Consider the following 18,723-nt stretch of genomic DNA (forward strand, 5'->3'; position numbering starts at 1 on the left):
AGCGCGAGGCTGGACAGAGTGACCGTGTCCCCGGAGAGCGAGGCTGGACAGAGTGACCGGGTCCCCGGAGAGCGAGGCTGGACAGAGTGACCGTGTCCCCGGAGAGCGAGGCTGGACAGAGTGACCGTGACCCCGGAGAGCGAGGCTGGACAGAGTGACCGAGTCCCCGGAGAGCGAGCTGGACAGAGTGACCGTGTCCCCGGAGAGCGAGGCTGGACAGAGTGACCGTGTCCCGGAGAGCGAGGCTGGACAGAGTGACCGGGTCCCCGGAGAGCGAGGCTGGACAGAGTGACCGTGTCCCCGGAGAGCGAGGCTGGACAGAGTGACCGTGTCCCCGGAGAGCGAGGCTGGACAGAGTGACCGTAGACCCGGAGAGCGAGGCTGGACAGAGTGACCGTGTCCCCGGAGAGCGAGGCTGGACAGAGTGACCGTGTCCCCGGAGAGCGAGGCTGGACAGAGTGACCGAGGCCCCCGGAGAGCGAGGCTGGACAGAGTGACAGTGACCCCGGAGAGCGAGGCTGGACAGAGTGACCGTGTCCCCGGAGAGCGAGGCTGGACAGAGTGACCGTGTCCCCGGAGAGCGAGGCTGGACAGAGTGACCGAGTCCCCCGGAGAGCGAGGCTGGACAGAGTGACCGAGTCCCCGGGAGAGCGAGGCTGGACAGAGTGACCGTTGTCCCCGGAGAGCGAGGCTGGACAGAGTGACCGTGTCCCCGGAGAGCGAGGCTGGACAGAGTGACCGTGTCCCCGGAGAGCGAGGCTGGACAGAGTGACCGTGTCCCCGGAGAGCGAGGCCTGACAGAGTGACCGTGTCCCCTGTCGGGAGAGCGAGGCTGGACAGAGTGACAGAGACCCCGAGAGCGAGGCTGGACAGAGTGACCGTGTCCCCGGAGAGCGAGGCTGGACAGAGTGACCGAGACCCCGGAGAGCGAGGCTGGACAGAGTGACCGTGTCCCCGGAGAGCGAGGCTGGACAGAGTGACCGTGTCCCCGGAGAGCGAGGCTGGACAGAGTGACCGTTTGTCCCCGTAAGAGAGAGCGAGGCTGGGACAGAGTGACCGTGTCCCCGGAGAGCGAGGCTGGACAGAGTGACCGGGTCCCCGGAGAGCGAGGCTGGACAGAGTGACCGTGTCCCCGGAGAGCGAGGCTGGACAGAGTGACCGTGACCCCGGAGAGCGAGGCTGGACAGAGTGACAGAGACCCCGGAGAGCGAGGCTGGACAGAGTGACCGTGTCCCCGGAGAGCGAGGCTGGACAGAGTGACCGTGTCCCCGGAGAGCGAGGCTGGACAGAGTGACCGTGTCCCCGGAGAGCGAGGCTGGACAGAGTGACCGTGTCCCCGGAGAGCGAGGCTGGACAGAGTGACCGTGTCCCCGGAGAGCGAGGCTGGACAGAGTGACCGTGTCCCCGGAGAGCGAGGCTGGACAGAGTGACCGTGTCCCCGGAGAGCGAGGCTGGACAGAGTGACCGTGACCCCGGAGAGCGAGGCTGGACAGAGTGACCGTGTCCCCGGAGAGCGAGGCTGGACAGAGTGACCGTGTCCCCGGAGAGCGAGGCTGGACAGAGTGACCGTGTCCCCGGAGAGCGAGGCTGGACAGAGTGACCGTGTCCCCGGAGCGCGAGGCTGGACAGAGTGACCGTGTCCCCGGAGAGCGAGGCTGGACAGAGTGACCGTGTCCCCGGAGCGCGAGGCTGGACAGAGTGACCGTGTCCCCGGAGGCGCGGCTGGACAGAGTGACGTGTCCCCGGAGAGCGAGGCTGGACAGAGTGACAGAGACCCCGGAGCGCGGGGTGGACAGAGTGACCGTGTCCCCGGGAGAGCGAGGCTGGACAGGTGTGACAGAGAGCACCGGAGAGCGAGGCTGGAGACAGAGTGACAGAGACCCCGGAGAGCGAGGCTGGACAGAGTGACCGCTGTCCCCCGGAGAGCGAGGCTGGACAGAGTGACCGTGTCCCCGGAGGAGCGAGGTCTGGACAGAGTGACCGAGACCCCGGAGAGCGAGGCTGGACAGACGTGACCGGGGTCCCCCGGAGAGCGAGGGCTGGACAGAGTGACCGTGTCCCCGGAGAGCGTGGCTGGACAGAGTGAACAGAGACCCCGGAGAGCGAAGGCTGGACAGAGTGACAGAGACCCCGTGAGAGCGAGGCTGGAACAGAGTGACCGTGGTCCCCGGAGCGCGAGGCTGGACAGAGTGACCGTGTCCCCGGAGAGCGAGGCTGGACAGAGTGACCGTGTCCCCGGAGAGCGAGGCTGGACAGAGTGACCGTGTCCCCGGAGAGCGAGGCTGGACAGAGTGACCGAGACCCCGGAGAGCGAGGCTGGACAGAGTGACCGTGTCCCCGGAGAGCGAGGCTGGACAGAGTGACCGTGTCCCCGGAGAGCGAGGCTGGACAGAGTGACCGTGTCCCCGGAGAGCGAGGCTGGACAGAGTGACCGTGTCCCCGGAGAGCGAGGCTGGACAGAGTGACCGTGTCCCCGGAGAGCGAGGCTGGACAGAGTGACCGAGTCCCCGGAGAGCGAGGCTGGACAGAGTGACCGAGACCCCGGAGAGCGAGGCTGGACAGAGTGACCGTGTCCCCGGAGAGCGAGGCTGGACAGAGTGACCGTGTCCCCGGAGAGCGAGGCTGGACAGAGTGACCGTGTCCCCGGAGAGCGAGGCTGGACAGAGTGACCGTGTCCCCGGAGAGCGAGGCTGGACAGAGTGACCGTGTCCCCGGAGAGCGAGGCTGGACAGAGTGACCGTGTCCCCGGAGAGCGAGGCTGGACAGAGTGACCGAGACCCCGGAGAGCGAGGCTGGACAGAGTGACCGTGTCCCCGGAGAGCGAGGCTGGACAGAGTGACCGTGTCCCCGGAGAGCGAGGCTGGACAGAGTGACCGTGTCCCCGGAGAGCGAGGCTGGACAGAGTGACCGTGTCCCCGGAGAGCGAGGCTGGACAGAGTGACCGGACCCCGGAGAGCGAGGCTGGACAGAGTGACCGTGTCCCCGGAGAGCGAGGCTGGACAGAGTGACCGGGTCCCCGGAGAGCGAGGCTGGACAGAGTGACCGTGTCCCCGGAGAGCGAGGCTGGACAGAGTGACCGTGTCCCCGGAGAGCGAGGCTGGACAGAGTGACCGTGTCCCCGGAGAGCGAGGCTGGACAGAGTGACAGAGACCCCGGAGAGCGAGGCTGGACAGAGTGACCGTGTCCCCGGAGAGCGAGGCTGGACAGAGTGACCGAGACCCCGGAGAGCGAGGCTGGACAGAGTGACCGTGTCCCCGGAGAGCGAGGCTGGACAGAGTGACCGTGTCCCCGGAGAGCGAGGCTGGACAGAGTGACCGTGTCCCCGGAGAGCGAGGCTGGACAGAGTGACCGAGACCCCGGAGAGCGAGGCTGGACAGAGTGACCGAGACCCCGGAGAGCGAGGCTGGACAGAGTGACCGTGTCCCCGGAGAGCGAGGCTGGACAGAGTGACCGTGTCCCCGGAGAGCGAGGCTGGACAGAGTGACCGAGACCCCGGAGAGCGAGGCTGGACAGAGTGACCGTGTCCCCGGAGAGCGAGGCTGGACAGAGTGACCGTGTCCCCGGAGAGCGAGGCTGGACAGAGTGACCGAGACCCCGGAGAGCGAGGCTGGACAGAGTGACCGTGTCCCCGGAGAGCGAGGCTGGACAGAGTGACCGTGTCCCCGGAGAGCGAGGCTGGACAGAGTGACCGTGTCCCCGGAGAGCGAGGCTGGACAGAGTGACCGGTCCCCGGAGAGCGAGGCTGGACAGAGTGACCGTGTCCCCGGAGAGCGAGGCTGGACAGAGTGACCGTGTCCCCGGAGAGCGAGGCTGGACAGAGTGACCGGGTCCCCGGAGAGCGAGGCTGGACAGAGTGACAGAGACCCCGGAGAGCGAGGCTGGACAGAGTGACCGTGTCCCCGGAGAGCGAGGCTGGACAGAGTGACAGAGACCCCGGAGAGCGAGGCTGGACAGAGTGACCGTGTCCCCGGAGAGCGAGGCTGGACAGAGTGACCGTGTCCCCGGAGAGCGAGGCTGGACAGAGTGACCGTGTCCCCGGAGAGCGAGGCTGGACAGAGTGACCGTGTCCCCGGAGAGCGAGGCTGGACAGAGTGACCGTGACCCCGGAGAGCGAGGCTGGACAGAGTGACCGTGTCCCCGGAGAGCGAGGCTGGACAGAGTGACCGAGACCCCGGAGAGCGAGGCTGGACAGAGTGACCGTGTCCCCGGAGAGCGAGGCTGGACAGAGTGACCGTGTCCCCGGAGAGCGAGGCTGGACAGAGTGACCGTGTCCCCGGAGAGCGAGGCTGGACAGAGTGACCGTGTCCCCGGAGAGCGAGGCTGGACAGAGTGACCGTGTCCCCGGAGAGCGAGGCTGGACAGAGTGACCGTGTCCCCGGAGAGCGAGGCTGGACAGAGTGACCGTGTCCCCGGAGAGCGAGGCTGGACAGAGTGACCGTGTCCCCGGAGAGCGAGGCTGGACAGAGTGACCGAGACCCCGGAGAGCGAGGCTGGACAGAGTGACCGTGTCCCCGGAGAGCGAGGCTGGACAGAGTGACCGTGTCCCCGGAGAGCGAGGCTGGACAGAGTGACCGTGTCCCCGGAGAGCGAGGCTGGACAGAGTGACCGTGTCCCCGGAGAGCGAGGCTGGACAGAGTGACCGTGTCCCCGGAGAGCGAGGCTGGACAGAGTGACCGGGTCCCCGGAGAGCGAGGCTGGACAGAGTGACAGAGACCCCGGAGAGCGAGGCTGGACAGAGTGACCGTGTCCCCGGAGAGCGAGGCTGGACAGAGTGACAGAGACCCCGGAGAGCGAGGCTGGACAGAGTGACCGTGTCCCCGAGAGCGAGGCTGGACAGTGTGACCGTGTCCCGGGAGAGCGAGGCTGGACAGAGTGACCGTGGTCCCCGGAGAGCGAGGCTGGACAGAGTGACCGGTCCCCGGAGAGCGAGGCTGGCCAGAGTGACCGTGTCCCCCGAGAGCGAGGCTGGACAGAGTGACCGTGTCCCCGGAGAGCGAGGCTGGACAGAGTGACCGAGACCCCGGAGAGCGAGGCTGGACAGAGTGACCGTGTCCCCGGAGAGCGAGGCTGGACAGAGTGACCGTGTCCCCGGGAGAGCGAGGCTGGTACAGAGTGACCGTGTCACCGGAGAGCGAGGCTGGACAGAGTGACCGTGTCGCCGGAGAGCGGAGGCTGGACAGAGTGACCGTGTCCCCGGAGAGCGAGGCTGGACAGAGTGACCGGACCCCGGAGAGCGAGGCTGGACAGAGTGACCGTGTCCCCGGAGAGCGAGGCTGGACAGAGTGACCGAGACCCCGGAGAGCGAGGCTGGACAGAGTGACCGAGACCCCGGAGAGCGAGGCTGGACAGAGTGACCGTGTCCCCGGAGAGCGAGGCTGGACAGAGTGACCGTGTCCCCGGAGAGCGAGGCTGGACAGAGTGACCGTGTCCCCGGAGAGCGAGGCTGGACAGAGTGACCGTGTCCCCGGAGAGCGAGGCTGGACAGAGTGACCGTGTCCCCGGAGAGCGAGGCTGGACAGAGTGACCGTGTCCCCGGAGAGCGAGGCTGGACAGAGTGACCGTGTCCCCGGAGAGCGAGGCTGGACAGAGTGACCGGGACCCCGGAGAGCGAGGCTGGACAGAGTGACCGTGTCCCCGGAGAGCGAGGCTGGACAGAGTGACCGTGTCCCCGGAGAGCGAGGCTGGACAGAGTGACCGTGTCCCCGGAGAGCGAGGCTGGACAGAGTGACCGTGTCCCCGGAGAGCGAGGCTGGACAGAGTGACCGAGACCCCGGAGAGCGAGGCTGGACAGAGTGACCGTGTCCCCGGAGAGCGAGGCTGGACAGAGTGACCGTGTCCCCGGAGAGCGAGGCTGGACAGAGTGACCGTGTCCCCGGAGAGCGAGGCTGGACAGAGTGACCGTGTCCCCGGAGAGCGAGGCTGGACAGAGTGACCGTGTCCCCGGAGAGCGAGGCTGGACAGAGTGACCGTGTCCCCGGAGAGCGAGGCTGGACAGAGTGACCGAGACCCCGGAGAGCGAGGCTGGACAGAGTGACCGTGTCCCCGGAGAGCGAGGCTGGACAGAGTGACCGTGTCCCCGGAGAGCGAGGCTGGACAGAGTGACCGTGTCCCCGGAGAGCGAGGCTGGACAGAGTGACCGTGTCCCCGGAGAGCGAGGCTGGACAGAGTGACCGTGTCCCCGGAGAGCGAGGCTGGACAGAGTGACCGTGTCCCCGGAGAGCGAGGCTGGACAGAGTGACCGTGTCCCCGGAGAGCGAGGCTGGACAGAGTGACCGTGTCCCCGGAGAGCGAGGCTGGACAGAGTGACCGTGTCCCCGGAGAGCGAGGCTGGACAGAGTGACCGTGTCCCCGGAGAGCGAGGCTGGACAGAGTGACGGAGACCCCGAGAGCGAGGCTGGACAGAGTGACCGTGTCCCCGGAGAGCGAGGCTGGACAGAGTGACCGTGTCCCCGGAGAGCGAGGCTGGGACAGAGTGACCGTGTCCCCGGAGAGCGAGGCTGGACAGAGTGACCGTGTCCCCGGAGAGCGAGGCTGGACAGAGTGACAGAGACCCCGGAGAGCGAGGCTGGACAGAGTGACCGTGTCCCCGGAGAGCGAGGCTGGACAGAGTGACCGTGTCCCCGGAGAGCGAGGCTGGACAGAGTGACCGTGTCCCCGGAGAGCGAGGCTGGACAGAGTGACCCGTGTCCCCGGAGAGCGAGGCTGGACAGAGTGACCGTGTCCCCGGAGAGCGAGGCTGGACAGAGTGACCGGGACCCCGGAGGAGCGAGGTGGCAGAGTGACCGTGTCCCCGGAGAGCGAGGCTGGACAGAGTGACAGTGTCCCCGGAGAGCGAGGCTGGACAGAGTGACCGTGTCCCCGGAGAGCGAGGGCTGGACAGAGTGACCGTGTCCCCGGAGAGCGAGGCTGGACAGAGTGACCGTGTCCCGGAGAGCGAGGCTGGACAGAGTGACCGGGACCCCGGAGAGCGAGGCTGGACAGAGTGACCGTGTCCCCGGAGAGCGAGGCTGGACAGAGTGACCGTGTCCCCGGAGAGCGAGGCTGGACAGAGTGACCGTGTCCCTGGAGAGCGAGGCTGGACAGAGTGACCGTGTCCCCGGAGAGCGAGGCTGGACAGAGTGACCGTGTCCCCGGAGAGCGAGGCTGGACAGAGTGACCGTGTCCCCGGAGAGCGAGGCTGGACAGAGTGACCGTGTCCCCGGAGAGCGAGGCTGGACAGAGTGACCGTGTCCCCGGAGAGCGAGGCTGGACAGAGTGACCGTGTCCCCGGAGAGCGAGGCTGGACAGAGTGACCGTGTCCCCGGAGAGCGAGGCTGGACAGAGTGGACCGTGTCCCCGGAGAGCGAGGCTGGACAGAGTGACCGTGTCCCCGGAGAGCGAGGCTGGACAGAGTGACCGTGTCCCCGGAGAGCGAGGCTGGACAGAGTGACCGTGTCCCCGGAGAGCGAGGCTGGACAGAGTGACCGTGTCCCCGGAGAGCGAGGCTGGACAGAGTGACCGTGTCCCCGGAGAGCGAGGCTGGACAGAGTGACCGTGTCCCCGGAGAGCGAGGCTGGACAGAGTGACCGTGTCCCCGGAGAGCGAGGCTGGACAGAGTGACCGTGTCCCGGAGAGCGAGGCTGGACAGAGTGGACCGAGTCCCCGGAGAGCGAGGCTGGACAGAGTGACAGAGACCCCGGAGAGCGAGGCTGGACAGAGTGACCGTGTCCCCGGAGAGCGAGGCTGGACAGAGTGACCGTGTCCCCGGAGAGCGAGGCTGGACAGAGTGACCGTGTCGCCGGAGAGCGAGGCTGGACAGAGTGACCGTGTCCCCGGAGAGCGAGGCTGGACAGAGTGACCGTGTCCCCGGAGAGCGAGGCTGGACAGAGTGACCGTGTCCCCCGGAGAGCGAGGCTGGACAGAGTGACCGAGACCCCGGAGAGCGAGGCTGGACAGAGTGACCGTGTCCCCGGAGAGCGAGGCTGGACAGAGTGACCGTGTCCCCGGAGAGCGAGGCTGGACAGAGTGACCGTGTCCCCGGAGAGCGAGGCTGGACAGAGTGACCGTGTCCCCGGAGAGCGAGGCTGGACAGAGTGACCGTGACCCCGGAGAGAGAGTGACAGAGGACCCCGAGAGCGAGGCTGGGACAGAGTGACCGTGTCCCCGGAGAGCGAGGGCTGGACAGAGTGAACCGTGTCCCCGAGAGAGCGAGGGCTGGACAGAGTGACCGTGTCGCCGGAGAGGCAGGCTGGACAGAGTGACCGTGTCCCCGGAGAAGCGAGCCTGGACAGAGTGACCGTGTCCCCGGAGAGCGAGGCTGGACAGAGTGACCGTGTCCCCGGAGAGCGAGGCTGGACAGAGTGACCCGTGTCCCCGGAGAGCGAGGCTGGACAGAGTGACCGGGTCCCCGGAGAGCGAGGCTGGACAGAGTGGACAGAGTCCCCTGACGAGCGAGGCTGGACAGGATTGACCGTGTCCCCGGAGAGCGAGGCCTGGACAGAGTGACCGTGTCCCCGGAGAGCGAGGCTGGACAGAGTGACAGTGACCCCGCAGAGAGCGAGGGCTGGACAGAGTGACCGGGACCCGTCGACCAGGAGAGCGAGGCTGGACAGAGTGACCGGGACCCCGGAGAGCGAGACTGGACAGAGTGACCGTGTCCCCGGAGAGCGAGGGCTGGACAGAGTGACCGTGTCCCCGGAGAGCGAGGCTGGACAGAGTGACCGTGTCCCCGGAGAGCGAGGCTGGACAGAGTGACCGTGTCCCCGGAGAGCGAGGCTGGACAGAGTGACCGGACCCCGAGAGCGAGGCTGGACAGAGTGACCGGGTCCCCGGAGAGCGAGGCTGACAGAGTGACCGTGTCCCCGGAGAGCGAGGCTGGACAGAGTGACCGTGTCCCCGGAGAGCGAGGCTGGACAGAGTGACCGTGTCCCCGGAGAGCGAGGCTGGACAGAGTGACAGAGACCCCGGAGAGCGAGGCCTGGACAGAGTGACAGTGTCCCCGGAGAGCGAGGCTGGACAGAGTGACGTGAACCCCGGAGAGCGAGACTGCACAGAGAGACCGAGTCCCCGGAGAGCGAGGCTGGACAGAGTGACAGTGTCCCCGGAGAGCGAGGCTGGACAGAGTGACCGTGTCCCCGAGAGCGAGGCTGGACAGAGTGACAGTGAGCCCGGAGAGCGAGGCTGGACAGAGTGACCGTGTCCCCGGAGAGCGAGGCTGGACAGAGTGACCGTGTCCCCGGAGAGTGAGGCTGGACAGAGTGACCGTGTCCCCGGAGAGCGAGGCTGGACAGAGTGACCGTGTCCCCGGAGAGCGAGGCTGGACAGAGTGACCGGGACCCCGGAGCGCGAGGGTGGGCAGAGTGACCATGTCCCCGGAGAGCGAGGCTGGACAGAGTGACAGAGACCCCGGAGAGCGAGGCTGGACAGAGTGACAGAGACCCCGGAGAGCGAGGCTGGACAGAGTGACCGTGTCCCCGGAGAGCGAGGCTGGACAGAGTGACCGTGTCCCCGGAGAGTGAGGCTGGACAGAGTGACGGTGTCCCCGGAGAGCGAGGCTGGACAGAGTGACCGTGTCCCCGGAGAGCGAGGCTGGACAGAGTGACCGGGACCCCGGAGCGCGAGGGTGGGCAGAGTGACCGTGTCCCCGGAGAGCGAGGCTGGACAGAGTGACAGAGACCCCGGAGAGCGAGGCTGGACAGAGTGACAGAGACCCCGGAGAGCGAGGCTGGACAGAGTGACCGTGTCCCCGGAGAGCGAGGCTGGACAGAGTGACCGTGTCCCCGGAGAGCGAGGCTGGACAGAGTGACCGTGTCGCCGGAGAGCGAGGCTGGACAGAGTGACCGTGTCCCCGGAGAGCGAGGCTGGACAGAGTGACCGTGTCGCCGGAGAGCGAGGCTGGACAGAGTGACCGTGTCCCTGGAGAGCGAGGCTGGACAGAGTGACCGTGTCCCCGGAGAGCGAGGCTGGACAGAGTGACCGGGACCCCGGAGAGCGAGGCTGGACAGAGTGACCGGGACCCCGGACAGCGAGGCTGGACAGAGTGACCGTGTCCCCGGAGAGCGAGGCTGGACAGAGTGGCCGTGTCCCCGGAGAGCGAGGCTGGACAGAGTGACCGTGTCCCCAGAGAGCGAGGCTGGACAGAGTGACAGAGACCCCGGAGAGCGAGGCTGGACAGAGTGACCGTGTCCCCGGAGAGCGAGGCTGGACAGAGTGACAGAGACCCCGGAGAGCGAGACTGGACAGAGAGACTGTGTCCCCGGAGAGCGAGGCTGGACAGAGTGACCGTGTCCCCGGAGAGCGAGGCTGGACAGCGTGACCGTGTCCCCGGAGAGCGAGGCTGGACAGAGTGACCGTGTCCCCGGAGAGCGAGGCTGGACAGAGTGACAGAGACCCCGGAGAGCGAGGCTGGACAGAGTGACAGAGACCCCGGAGAGCGAGGCTGGACAGAGTGACCGTGTCCCCGGAGAGCGAGGCTGGACAGAGTGACCGGGTCCCCGGAGAGCGAGGCTGGACAGAGTGACAGAGACCCCGGAGCGCGAGGCTGGACAGAGTGACCGTGTCCCCGGAGAGCGAGGCTGGACAGAGTGACAGAGACCCCGGAGAGCGAGGCTGGACAGAGTGACCGTGTCCCCGGAGAGCGAGGCTGGACAGAGTGACCGTGTCCCCGGAGAGTGAGGCTGGACAGAGTGACCGTGTCCCCGGAGAGCGAGGCTGGACAGAGTGACCGTGTCCCCGGAGAGCGAGGCTGGACAGAGTGACCGGGACCCCGGAGCGCGAGGGTGGGCAGAGTGACCGTGTCCCCGGAGAGCGAGGCTGGACAGAGTGACAGAGACCCCGGAGAGCGAGGCTGGACAGAGTGACAGAGACCCCGGAGAGCGAGGCTGGACAGAGTGACCGTGTCCCCGGAGAGCGAGGCTGGACAGAGTAACCGTGTCCCCGGAGAGCGAGGCTGGACAGAGTGACCGTGTCGCCGGCGAGCGAGGCTGGACAGAGTGACCGTGTCCCCGGAGAGCGAGGCTGGACAGAGTGACCGTGTCCCCGGAGAGCGAGGCTGGACAGAGTGACCGTGTCCCCGGAGAGCGAGGCTGGACAGAGTGACAGAGACGCCGGAGAGCGAGGCTGGACAGAGTGACCGGGTCCCCGGAGAGCGAGGCTGGACAGAGTGACCGTGTCCCCAGAGAGCGAGGCTGGACAGAGTGACCGTGTCCCCGGAGAGCGAGGCTGGACAGAGTGACCGTGTCCCCGGAGAGCGAGGCTGGACAGAGTGACCGTGTCCCCGGAGAGCGAGGCTGGACAGAGTGACCGGGACCCCGGAGAGCGAGGCTGGACAGAGTGACCGGGACCTCGGAGAGCGAGGCTGGACAGAGTGACCGGGTCCCCGGAGAGCGAGGCTGGACAGAGTGACCGTGTCCCCAGAGAGCGAGGCTGGACAGAGTGACCGTGTCCCCGGAGAGCGAGGCTGGACAGAGTGACCGTGTCCCCGGAGAGCGAGGCTGGACAGAGTGACAGAGACCCCGGAGAGCGAGGCTGGACAGAGTGTCCGTGTCCCCGGAGAGCGAGGCTGGACAGAGTGACGGAGACCCCGGAGAGCGAGACTGGACAGAGAGACCGTGTCCCCGGAGAGCGAGGCTGGACAGAGTGACCGTGTCCCCGGAGAGCGAGGCTGGACAGAGTGACCGTGTCCCCGGAGAGCGAGGCTGGACAGAGTGACAGAGAGCCCGGAGAGCGAGGCTGGACAGAGTGACAGAGACCCCGGAGAGCGAGGCTGGACAGAGTGACCGTGTCCCCGGAGAGCGAGGCTGGACAGAATGACCGGGTCCCCGGAGAGCGAGTCTGGACAGAGTGACAGAGACCCCGGAGCGCGAGGCTGGACAGAGTGACCGTGTCCCCGGAGAGCGAGGCTGGACAGAGTGACCGTGTCCCCGGAGAGCGAGGCTGGACAGAGTGACAGAGACCCCGGAGAGCGAGGCTGGACAGAGTGACCGTGTCCCCGGAGAGCGAGGCTGGACAGAGTGACCGTGTCCCCGGAGAGCGAGGCTGGACAGAGTGACCGTGTCCCCGGAGAGCGAGGCTGGACAGAGTGACCGGGTCCCCGGCGAGCGAGGCTGGACAGAGTGACCGTGTCCCCGGAGCGCGAGGCTGGACAGAGTGACCGTGTCCCCGGAGAGCGAGGCTGGACAGAGTGACCGTGTCCCCGGAGAGCGAGGCTGGACAGAGTGACAGAGACCCCGGAGAGCGAGGCTGGACAGAGTGACAGAGACCCCGGAGAGCGAGGCTGGACAGAGTGACCGTGTCCCCGGAGAGCGAGGCTGGACAGAGTGACCGGGACCCCGGAGAGCGAGGCTGGACAGAGTGACCGTGTCCCCGGAGAGCGAGGCTGGACAGAGTGACAGAGACCCCGGAGAGCGAGGCTGGACAGAGTGACAGAGACCCCGGAGAGCGAGGCTGGACAGAGTGACCGTGTCCCCGGAGAGCGAGGCTGGACAGAGTGACCGTGTCCCCGGAGAGCGAGGCTGGACAGAGTGACCGTGTCCCCGGAGAGCGAGGCTGGACAGAGTGACCGGGACCCCGGAGCGCGAGGGTGGGCAGAGTGACCGTGTCCCGGAGAGCGAGGCTGGACAGAGTGACCGTGTCCCCGGAGAGCGAGGCTGGACAGAGTGACCAGGTCCCCGGAGAGCGAGGCTGGACAGAGTGACCGTGTCCCCGGAGAGCGAGGCTGGACAGAGTGACCGGGACCCCGGAGAGCGAGGCTGGACAGAGTGACCGGGACCCCGGAGAGCGAGGCTGGACAGAGTGACCGGGTCCCCGGAGAGCGAGGCTGGACAGAGTGACCGTGTCCCCGGAGAGCGAGGCTGGACAGAGTGACCGTGTCCCCGGAGAGCGAGGCTGGACAGAGTGACCGTGTCCCCGGAGAGCGAGGCTGGTCAGAGTGACAGAGACCCGGGAGAGCGAGGCTGGACAGAGTGACCGTGTCCCCGGAGAGCGAGGCTGGACAGAGTGACAGAGACCCCGGAGAGCGAGACTGGACAGAGAGACCGTGTCCCCGGAGAGCGAGGCTGGACAGAGTGACCGTGTCCCCGGAGAGCGAGGCTGGACAGAGTGACCGTGTCCCCGGAGAGCGAGGCTGGACAGAGTGACCGTGTCCCCGGAGAGCGAGGCTGGACAGAGTGACAGAGACCCCGGAGAGCGAGGCTGGACAGAGTGACAGAGACCCCGGAGAGCGAGGCTGGTCAGAGTGACCGTGTCCCCGGAGAGCGAGGCTGGACAGAGTGACCGTGTCCCCGGAGAGCGAGGCTGGATAGAGTGACCGTGTCCCCGGAGAGCGAGGCTGGACAGAGTGACCGTGTCCCCGGAGAGCGAGGCTGGATAGAGTGACCGTGTCCCCGGAGAGCGAGGCTGGACAGAGTGACCGTGTCCCCGGAGAGCGAGGCTGGACAGAGTGACCGGGACCCCGGAGCGCGAGGGTGGGCAGAGTGACCGTGTCCCCGGAGAGCGAGGCTGGACAGAGTGACCGTGTCCCCGGAGAGCGAGGCTGGACAGAGTGACAGAGACCCCGGAGAGCGAGACTGGACAGAGAGACCGTGTCCCCGGAGAGCGAGGCTGGACAGAGTGACCGTGTCCCCGGAGAGCGAGGCTGGACAGAGTGACCGTGTCCCCGGAGAGCGAGGCTGGACAGAGTGACCGTGTCCCCGGAGAGCGAGGCTGGACAGAGTGACAGAGACCCCGGAGAGCGAGGCTGGACAGAGTGACAGAGACCCCGGAGAGCGAGGCTGGTCAGAGTGACCGTGTCCCCGGAGAGCGAGGCTGGACAGAGTGACCGTGTCCCCGGAGAGCGAGGCTGTATAGAGTGACCGTGTCCCCGGAGAGCGAGGCTGGACAGAGTGACCGTGTCCCCGGAGAGCGAGGCTGGATAGAGTGACTGTGTCCCCGGAGAGCGAGGCTGGACAGAGTGACCGTGTCCCCGGAGAGCGAGGCTGGACAGAGTGACCGGGACCCCGGAGCGCGAGGGTGGGCAGAGTGACCGTGTCCCCGGAGAGCGAGGCTGGACAGAGTGACCGTGTCCCCGGAGAGCGAGGCTGGACAGAGTGACAGAGACCCCGGAGAGCGAGGCTGGACAGAGTGACAGAGACCCCGGAGAGCGAGGCTGGACAGAGTGACCGGGACCCCGGAGCGCGAGGGTGGGCAGAGTGACAGTCTGCCTGCCCCTCCCACTTGCACATCAGGCTCCCGACACTCTCCCCAGCAACGTCACACTTCCCATCCGCCTCCCACACTCCTCCCCATCCCATCTCCGCTCTTCAAGCAAGACGTTAGGAAATTCAAGTCTGGGTGGCATCTTCCTCAGCTCGTAGCTGGCCCCGATCCCTCACTCTGTCTCACACACGCACTCGCTCACACTCACAAGCGCACACGCACAAAGATTCACTCACGCACACACTCCCTCTCACACACGCACAGAATTTTCAATGAAAATCGAGAGAGTCGGCCAGGCACTCGCACCTGATCACAAGAGGGACGGTTGGGCGAGGCAGGGGTCAAGGGAGGAAGCAGGACGTGGGGTGGGGGTTCGGCGGGTACATGAAGGGAGAAGCAGGAACAAGGGAGAGCCACAGCGGGGAGGGGAGTGGAGGCCGAGCTGTACAGACCCACCTGGCCTGGTGTCTGTTGGAGGGGACACGAGCTCCCGGAGATGTGAATCCTTTACATCCTCAACCCAGCAGAGGTCCAGTAGCCGGAGGTAGGAACAACTGGCCGTGCAGAGGGCCGAGACAGAGGACCAGGAGCAGCCCGACAGAATCAACTCTTTGAGACCTGGGGAAAAAACAACCACAGCAGAGGTCAGAGGTTCACCCAGGGGAGAGGGCGGAGGTCAGAGGTTCACCTGGGGGAGAGGGCGGAGGTCAGAGAGTCACCCGGGGGAGAAGGCGGAGGTCAGAGAGTCACCTGGGGGAGAGGGCGGAGGTCAGAGAGTCACCCGGGGGAGAGGGCGGAGGTCAGAGAGTCACCCGGGGGAGAGGGCGGAGGTCAGAGTCACCCGGGAGAGAGGGCGGAGGTCAGAGATGCATCCGGCGGGAGAGGGCGGTCAGAGAGTCACCCGGGAGAGAGGGCGGAGGTCAGAGATGCACCCGGCGGGAGAGGGCGGAGGTCAGAGAGTCACCCGGGGGTAGAGGGCGGAGGTCAGACAATCACCCGGGGAGAGGACAAAGGTCAGAGAATCTACCGGGGGAAGAGGGCGGAGGTCAGAGGGTCACCCAGGGTGAGAGGGCGGAGGTCAGAGAGTCACCCGGGGGGTGGGGGGAGGCCAGAGGTCAGAGAGTCACCCGGTGGGAGAGGGCGGAAGTCAGAGATGCACCCGGCGGGAGAGGGTGGCGGTTAGAGAATCAGCCGTGGAGAGGGAGGAGTTCAGAGAGTCTCCCGGGGGAGAGGGGGGAGGTCCAAGAGTCAACCGGGGGGAGAGGGCGGAGGTCATAGAATCGACCGGCGGGAGAGGGCAGAGGTCAGAGAGTCTCCCAGGGCAGAGGGCGGAGGTCAGGGAGTCACCAGGGGGAAAAGGGCGGAGGTCAGACAGTCACCCGGGAGAGAGGTCGGAGATCAGAGAGTCACCTAGGAGAGAGGGCGGAGGTCAGAGAGTCACTCGGGGGAGAGGGCGGAGGTCAGAGTCACCCAGGGGAGAGGGCGGAGGTCAGAGAGTCACCCAGGGGGAGAGGGCGGAGATCAGGGAGTCACCCGGGGGGGGAGGGCGGAGGTCAGAGAGTCACCCGGGGTAGAGGGTGGAGGTCAGAGAATCGCCCGGGGGAGCGGGCGGAGGTCAGACAGTCACTCGGGCGGGGGGAGGGTGGGGCGCAGAGGTCAGACAATCACCCGGGGTGAGAGCGCAGAGGTCAGAGAGTCACCCGGGGGGGGGGTGGGGGGAGGCCGGAGGTCAGAGAATCAAGCGGGGGGAGAGCGCGGAGGACAGAGGGTCACCCGGGGTGAGGGCAGGGGTCAGAGAATCAGCCGGGGGGAGAGGGCAGGGGTCAGAGAATCAGCCGGGGGGAGAGGGCAGGGGTCAGAGAATCAGCCGGGGGGAGAGGGCAGAGGTCAGAGAATCAGCCAGAGGGAGCGGGCAGGGGTCAGAGAATCAGCCGGGGAGAGGGCAGGGGTCAGAGAATCACCTGGGGGAGAGGGCGGAGGGCAGGGATCAGAGAATCAGCCGCGGAGAGGGCAGGGGTCAGAGATTCAGCCGAGGGGAGAGGGCAGGGGTCAGAGAATCAGCCGGGGGGAAAGGGCAGGGGTCAGAGAATCAGCCGGGGGGGAGAGGGCAGAGGTCAGAGATTCAGCCAGAGGGAGAGGGCAGGGGTCAGAGAATCAGCCGTGGGGAGAGGGCAGTGGTCAGAGAATCACCCGGGGGAGAGGGCGGAGGGCAGGGGTCAGAGAATCAGCCGCGGAGAGGGCAGGGGTCAGAGATTCAGCCGGGGGGAAGTGGGCAGGGGTCAGAGAATCAGCTGGGGGGAGAGGGCAAAGGTCAGAGATTCAGCCGGGGGGAAAGGGCAGGGGTCAGAGAATCAGCCGGGGGGAGAGGGCAGGGGTCAGAGATTCAGCCGGGGAGAGGGCAGGGGTCAGAGATTCAGCCGGAGGGTGAGGGCAGAGATTCAGCTGGGGGGAGAGGGCAGGGGTCAGAGAATCAGCCGGGGGGAGAGGGCAGGGCAGTGGTGGTCAGAGAATCATCCAGGTGATTCTCCTGAGATGAGAAATTCAATCAGGCAGCCACCTTGTCGTGAGGTTATAGGACCATCTGGAGGTGGGCAATGGAGGGGGGAGGTGGTGTGCCAAGTGCAGGGAGTGATCCATTTCTCAAAGCCAACACCCCTCCAGCACCTGGACCACCCCCCACCGCCCCCCACCACCCCCCCACCCCCCGGCTCCGACTCCCCCGTCGCTCTCCCTCCCTCCCCCAATGCAGCTCCCCCAGTCTCTCTCCCTCCCCCCTCCTCCCTGTTCCGACTCCCTCCCCCCTCCTCTCTGCTCCGCCTCCCTCCCCCCTCCTCTCTGCTCCGACTCCCTCCGCCTCCCTCCCCACTCCTCCCTCCCCCGTGCTCCGGCTCCCTCCCTCCCCCAATGCAGCTCCCCCAGTCTCTCTCCCTCCCCCCTCCTCCCTGTTCCGACTCCCTCCCCCCTCCTCTCTGCTCCGCCTCCCTCCCCCCTCCTCTCTGCTCCGACTCCCTCCGCCTCCCTCCCCACTCCTCCCTCCCCCGTGCTCCGGCTCCCTCCCTCCCCCAATGCAGCTCCCCCAGTCTCTCTCCCTCCCCCCTCCTCCCTGTTCCGACTCCCTCCCCCCTCCTCTCTGCTCCGCCTCCCTCCCCCCTCCTCTCTGCTCCGACTCCCTCCGCCTCCCTCCCCACTCCTCCCTCCCCCGTGCTCCGGCTCCCTCCCTCCCCCAATGCAGCTCCCCCAGTCTCTCTCCCTCCCCCCTCCTCTCTGCTCCGACTCCCTCCGCCTCCCTCCCCACTCCTCCCTCCCCCGTGCTCCGGCTCCCTCCCTCCCCCAATGCAGCTCCCCCAGTCTCTCTCCCTCCCCCCTCCTCCCTGTTCCGACTCCCTCCCCCCTCCTCTCTGCTCCGCCTCCCTCCCCCCTCCTCCCTCCCTAGCTCCCCAGAAATCTCCCACTCACTCTCTCTGGTCCAGCCATTTCTCCATGTCCCTTTAACCCGCTGAAGAGCAAAAACCTATCAATCTCTCAGATTTCAGATGGACAGCTGATCCAGCGTTTGGGGGACAGTGTTCCAAACTTCTACCACCCTGTGTGTGTAGAAGTGTTCCCTCAACACCCCTGAGAAGACCGGCTCCAATTCTCAGACACTGCCCCCTAGTCCTCGAATCCCCACAGCCCATGGAGAGGGGATAGGGGTAGAGAGAGAGAGACAGAGAGAGAGTATAGAGCGAGAGGCTAGAGAGCGAGAGAAGCTAGAGAGAGAGAGAGGCTAGAGAGTGAGAAACTGGAGAGAGAAACTAGAAAGCGAGAGAGAAGCTAAAGAGTGAGAGAGAGAGATGGGCGCTAGAGAGCGAGCGAGTGACAGAGAGAGAGAGAAGCTAGAGAGAGAGAGAAGCTAGAGAGAGCGAAGCTAGAGAGAGAGAGAAGAGCAAGACAGAAAGAGAGGCGCAGACGGAGAGAGAGGTGGAGACGGGAAGAGAGACGGAGAGAGAGACGGAGACGGAGAGAGAGACGGAGACGGAGAGAGAGACGGAGACGGAGAGAGAGACGGAGACGGAGAGAGAGACGGAGACGGAGAGGCGCAGACGGAGACAGAGAGGCGCAGACGGAGACAGAGAGGCGCAGACAGAGAGAGAGAGACGCAGACGGAGAGAGAGAGGCGCAGACGGAGAGACAGGCGGAGACAGAGAGAGAGGCACAGACGGAGAGAGAGGCACAGACGGAGAGAGAGGCACAGACGGAGAGCGAGGCGTAGACGGAGATGGAGAGAGAGACGGTGACGGAGAGAAAGAGACGCAGACGGAGAGAGAGGCGCAGACGGAGAGAGAGGCGCAGACGGAGAGAGAGGCGCAGACGGAGAGAGAGGCGCAGACGGAGAGAGAGGCGCAGACGGAGAGAGAGGCGCAGACGGAGAGAGAGGCAGTGACGGAGACAGAGAGACGCAAAGGGAGAGAGAGGCGCAGACGGAGAGGGAGAGAGGCGCAGACGGAGAGAGAGAGACGCAGACGGAGAGAGAGACGCAGACAGAGAGAGAGGCGCAGACGGAGAGAGAGG

At 66.6% G+C, this 18,723-nt stretch overlaps 1 protein-coding gene across 1 annotated transcript in view; it reads right to left on the bottom strand.

The window, feature by feature from the left end:
• LOC121274793 (F-box/LRR-repeat protein 19-like) overlaps positions 1-18,723 on the bottom strand; it is an 84,640-nt gene that overhangs the window by 24,062 nt on the left and 41,855 nt on the right. The window contains exon 9 of the mRNA XM_041182145.1: positions 14,629-14,790. Coding sequence (XP_041038079.1) covers positions 14,629-14,790 — 162 coding nt within the window. The remainder of the gene's footprint in view (positions 1-14,628; positions 14,791-18,723) is intronic.

Source organism: Carcharodon carcharias (genome assembly GCF_017639515.1).
Source record: "Carcharodon carcharias isolate sCarCar2 chromosome 38 unlocalized genomic scaffold, sCarCar2.pri SUPER_38_unloc_2, whole genome shotgun sequence".
Lineage (NCBI taxonomy): Eukaryota > Metazoa > Chordata > Chondrichthyes > Lamniformes > Lamnidae > Carcharodon > Carcharodon carcharias.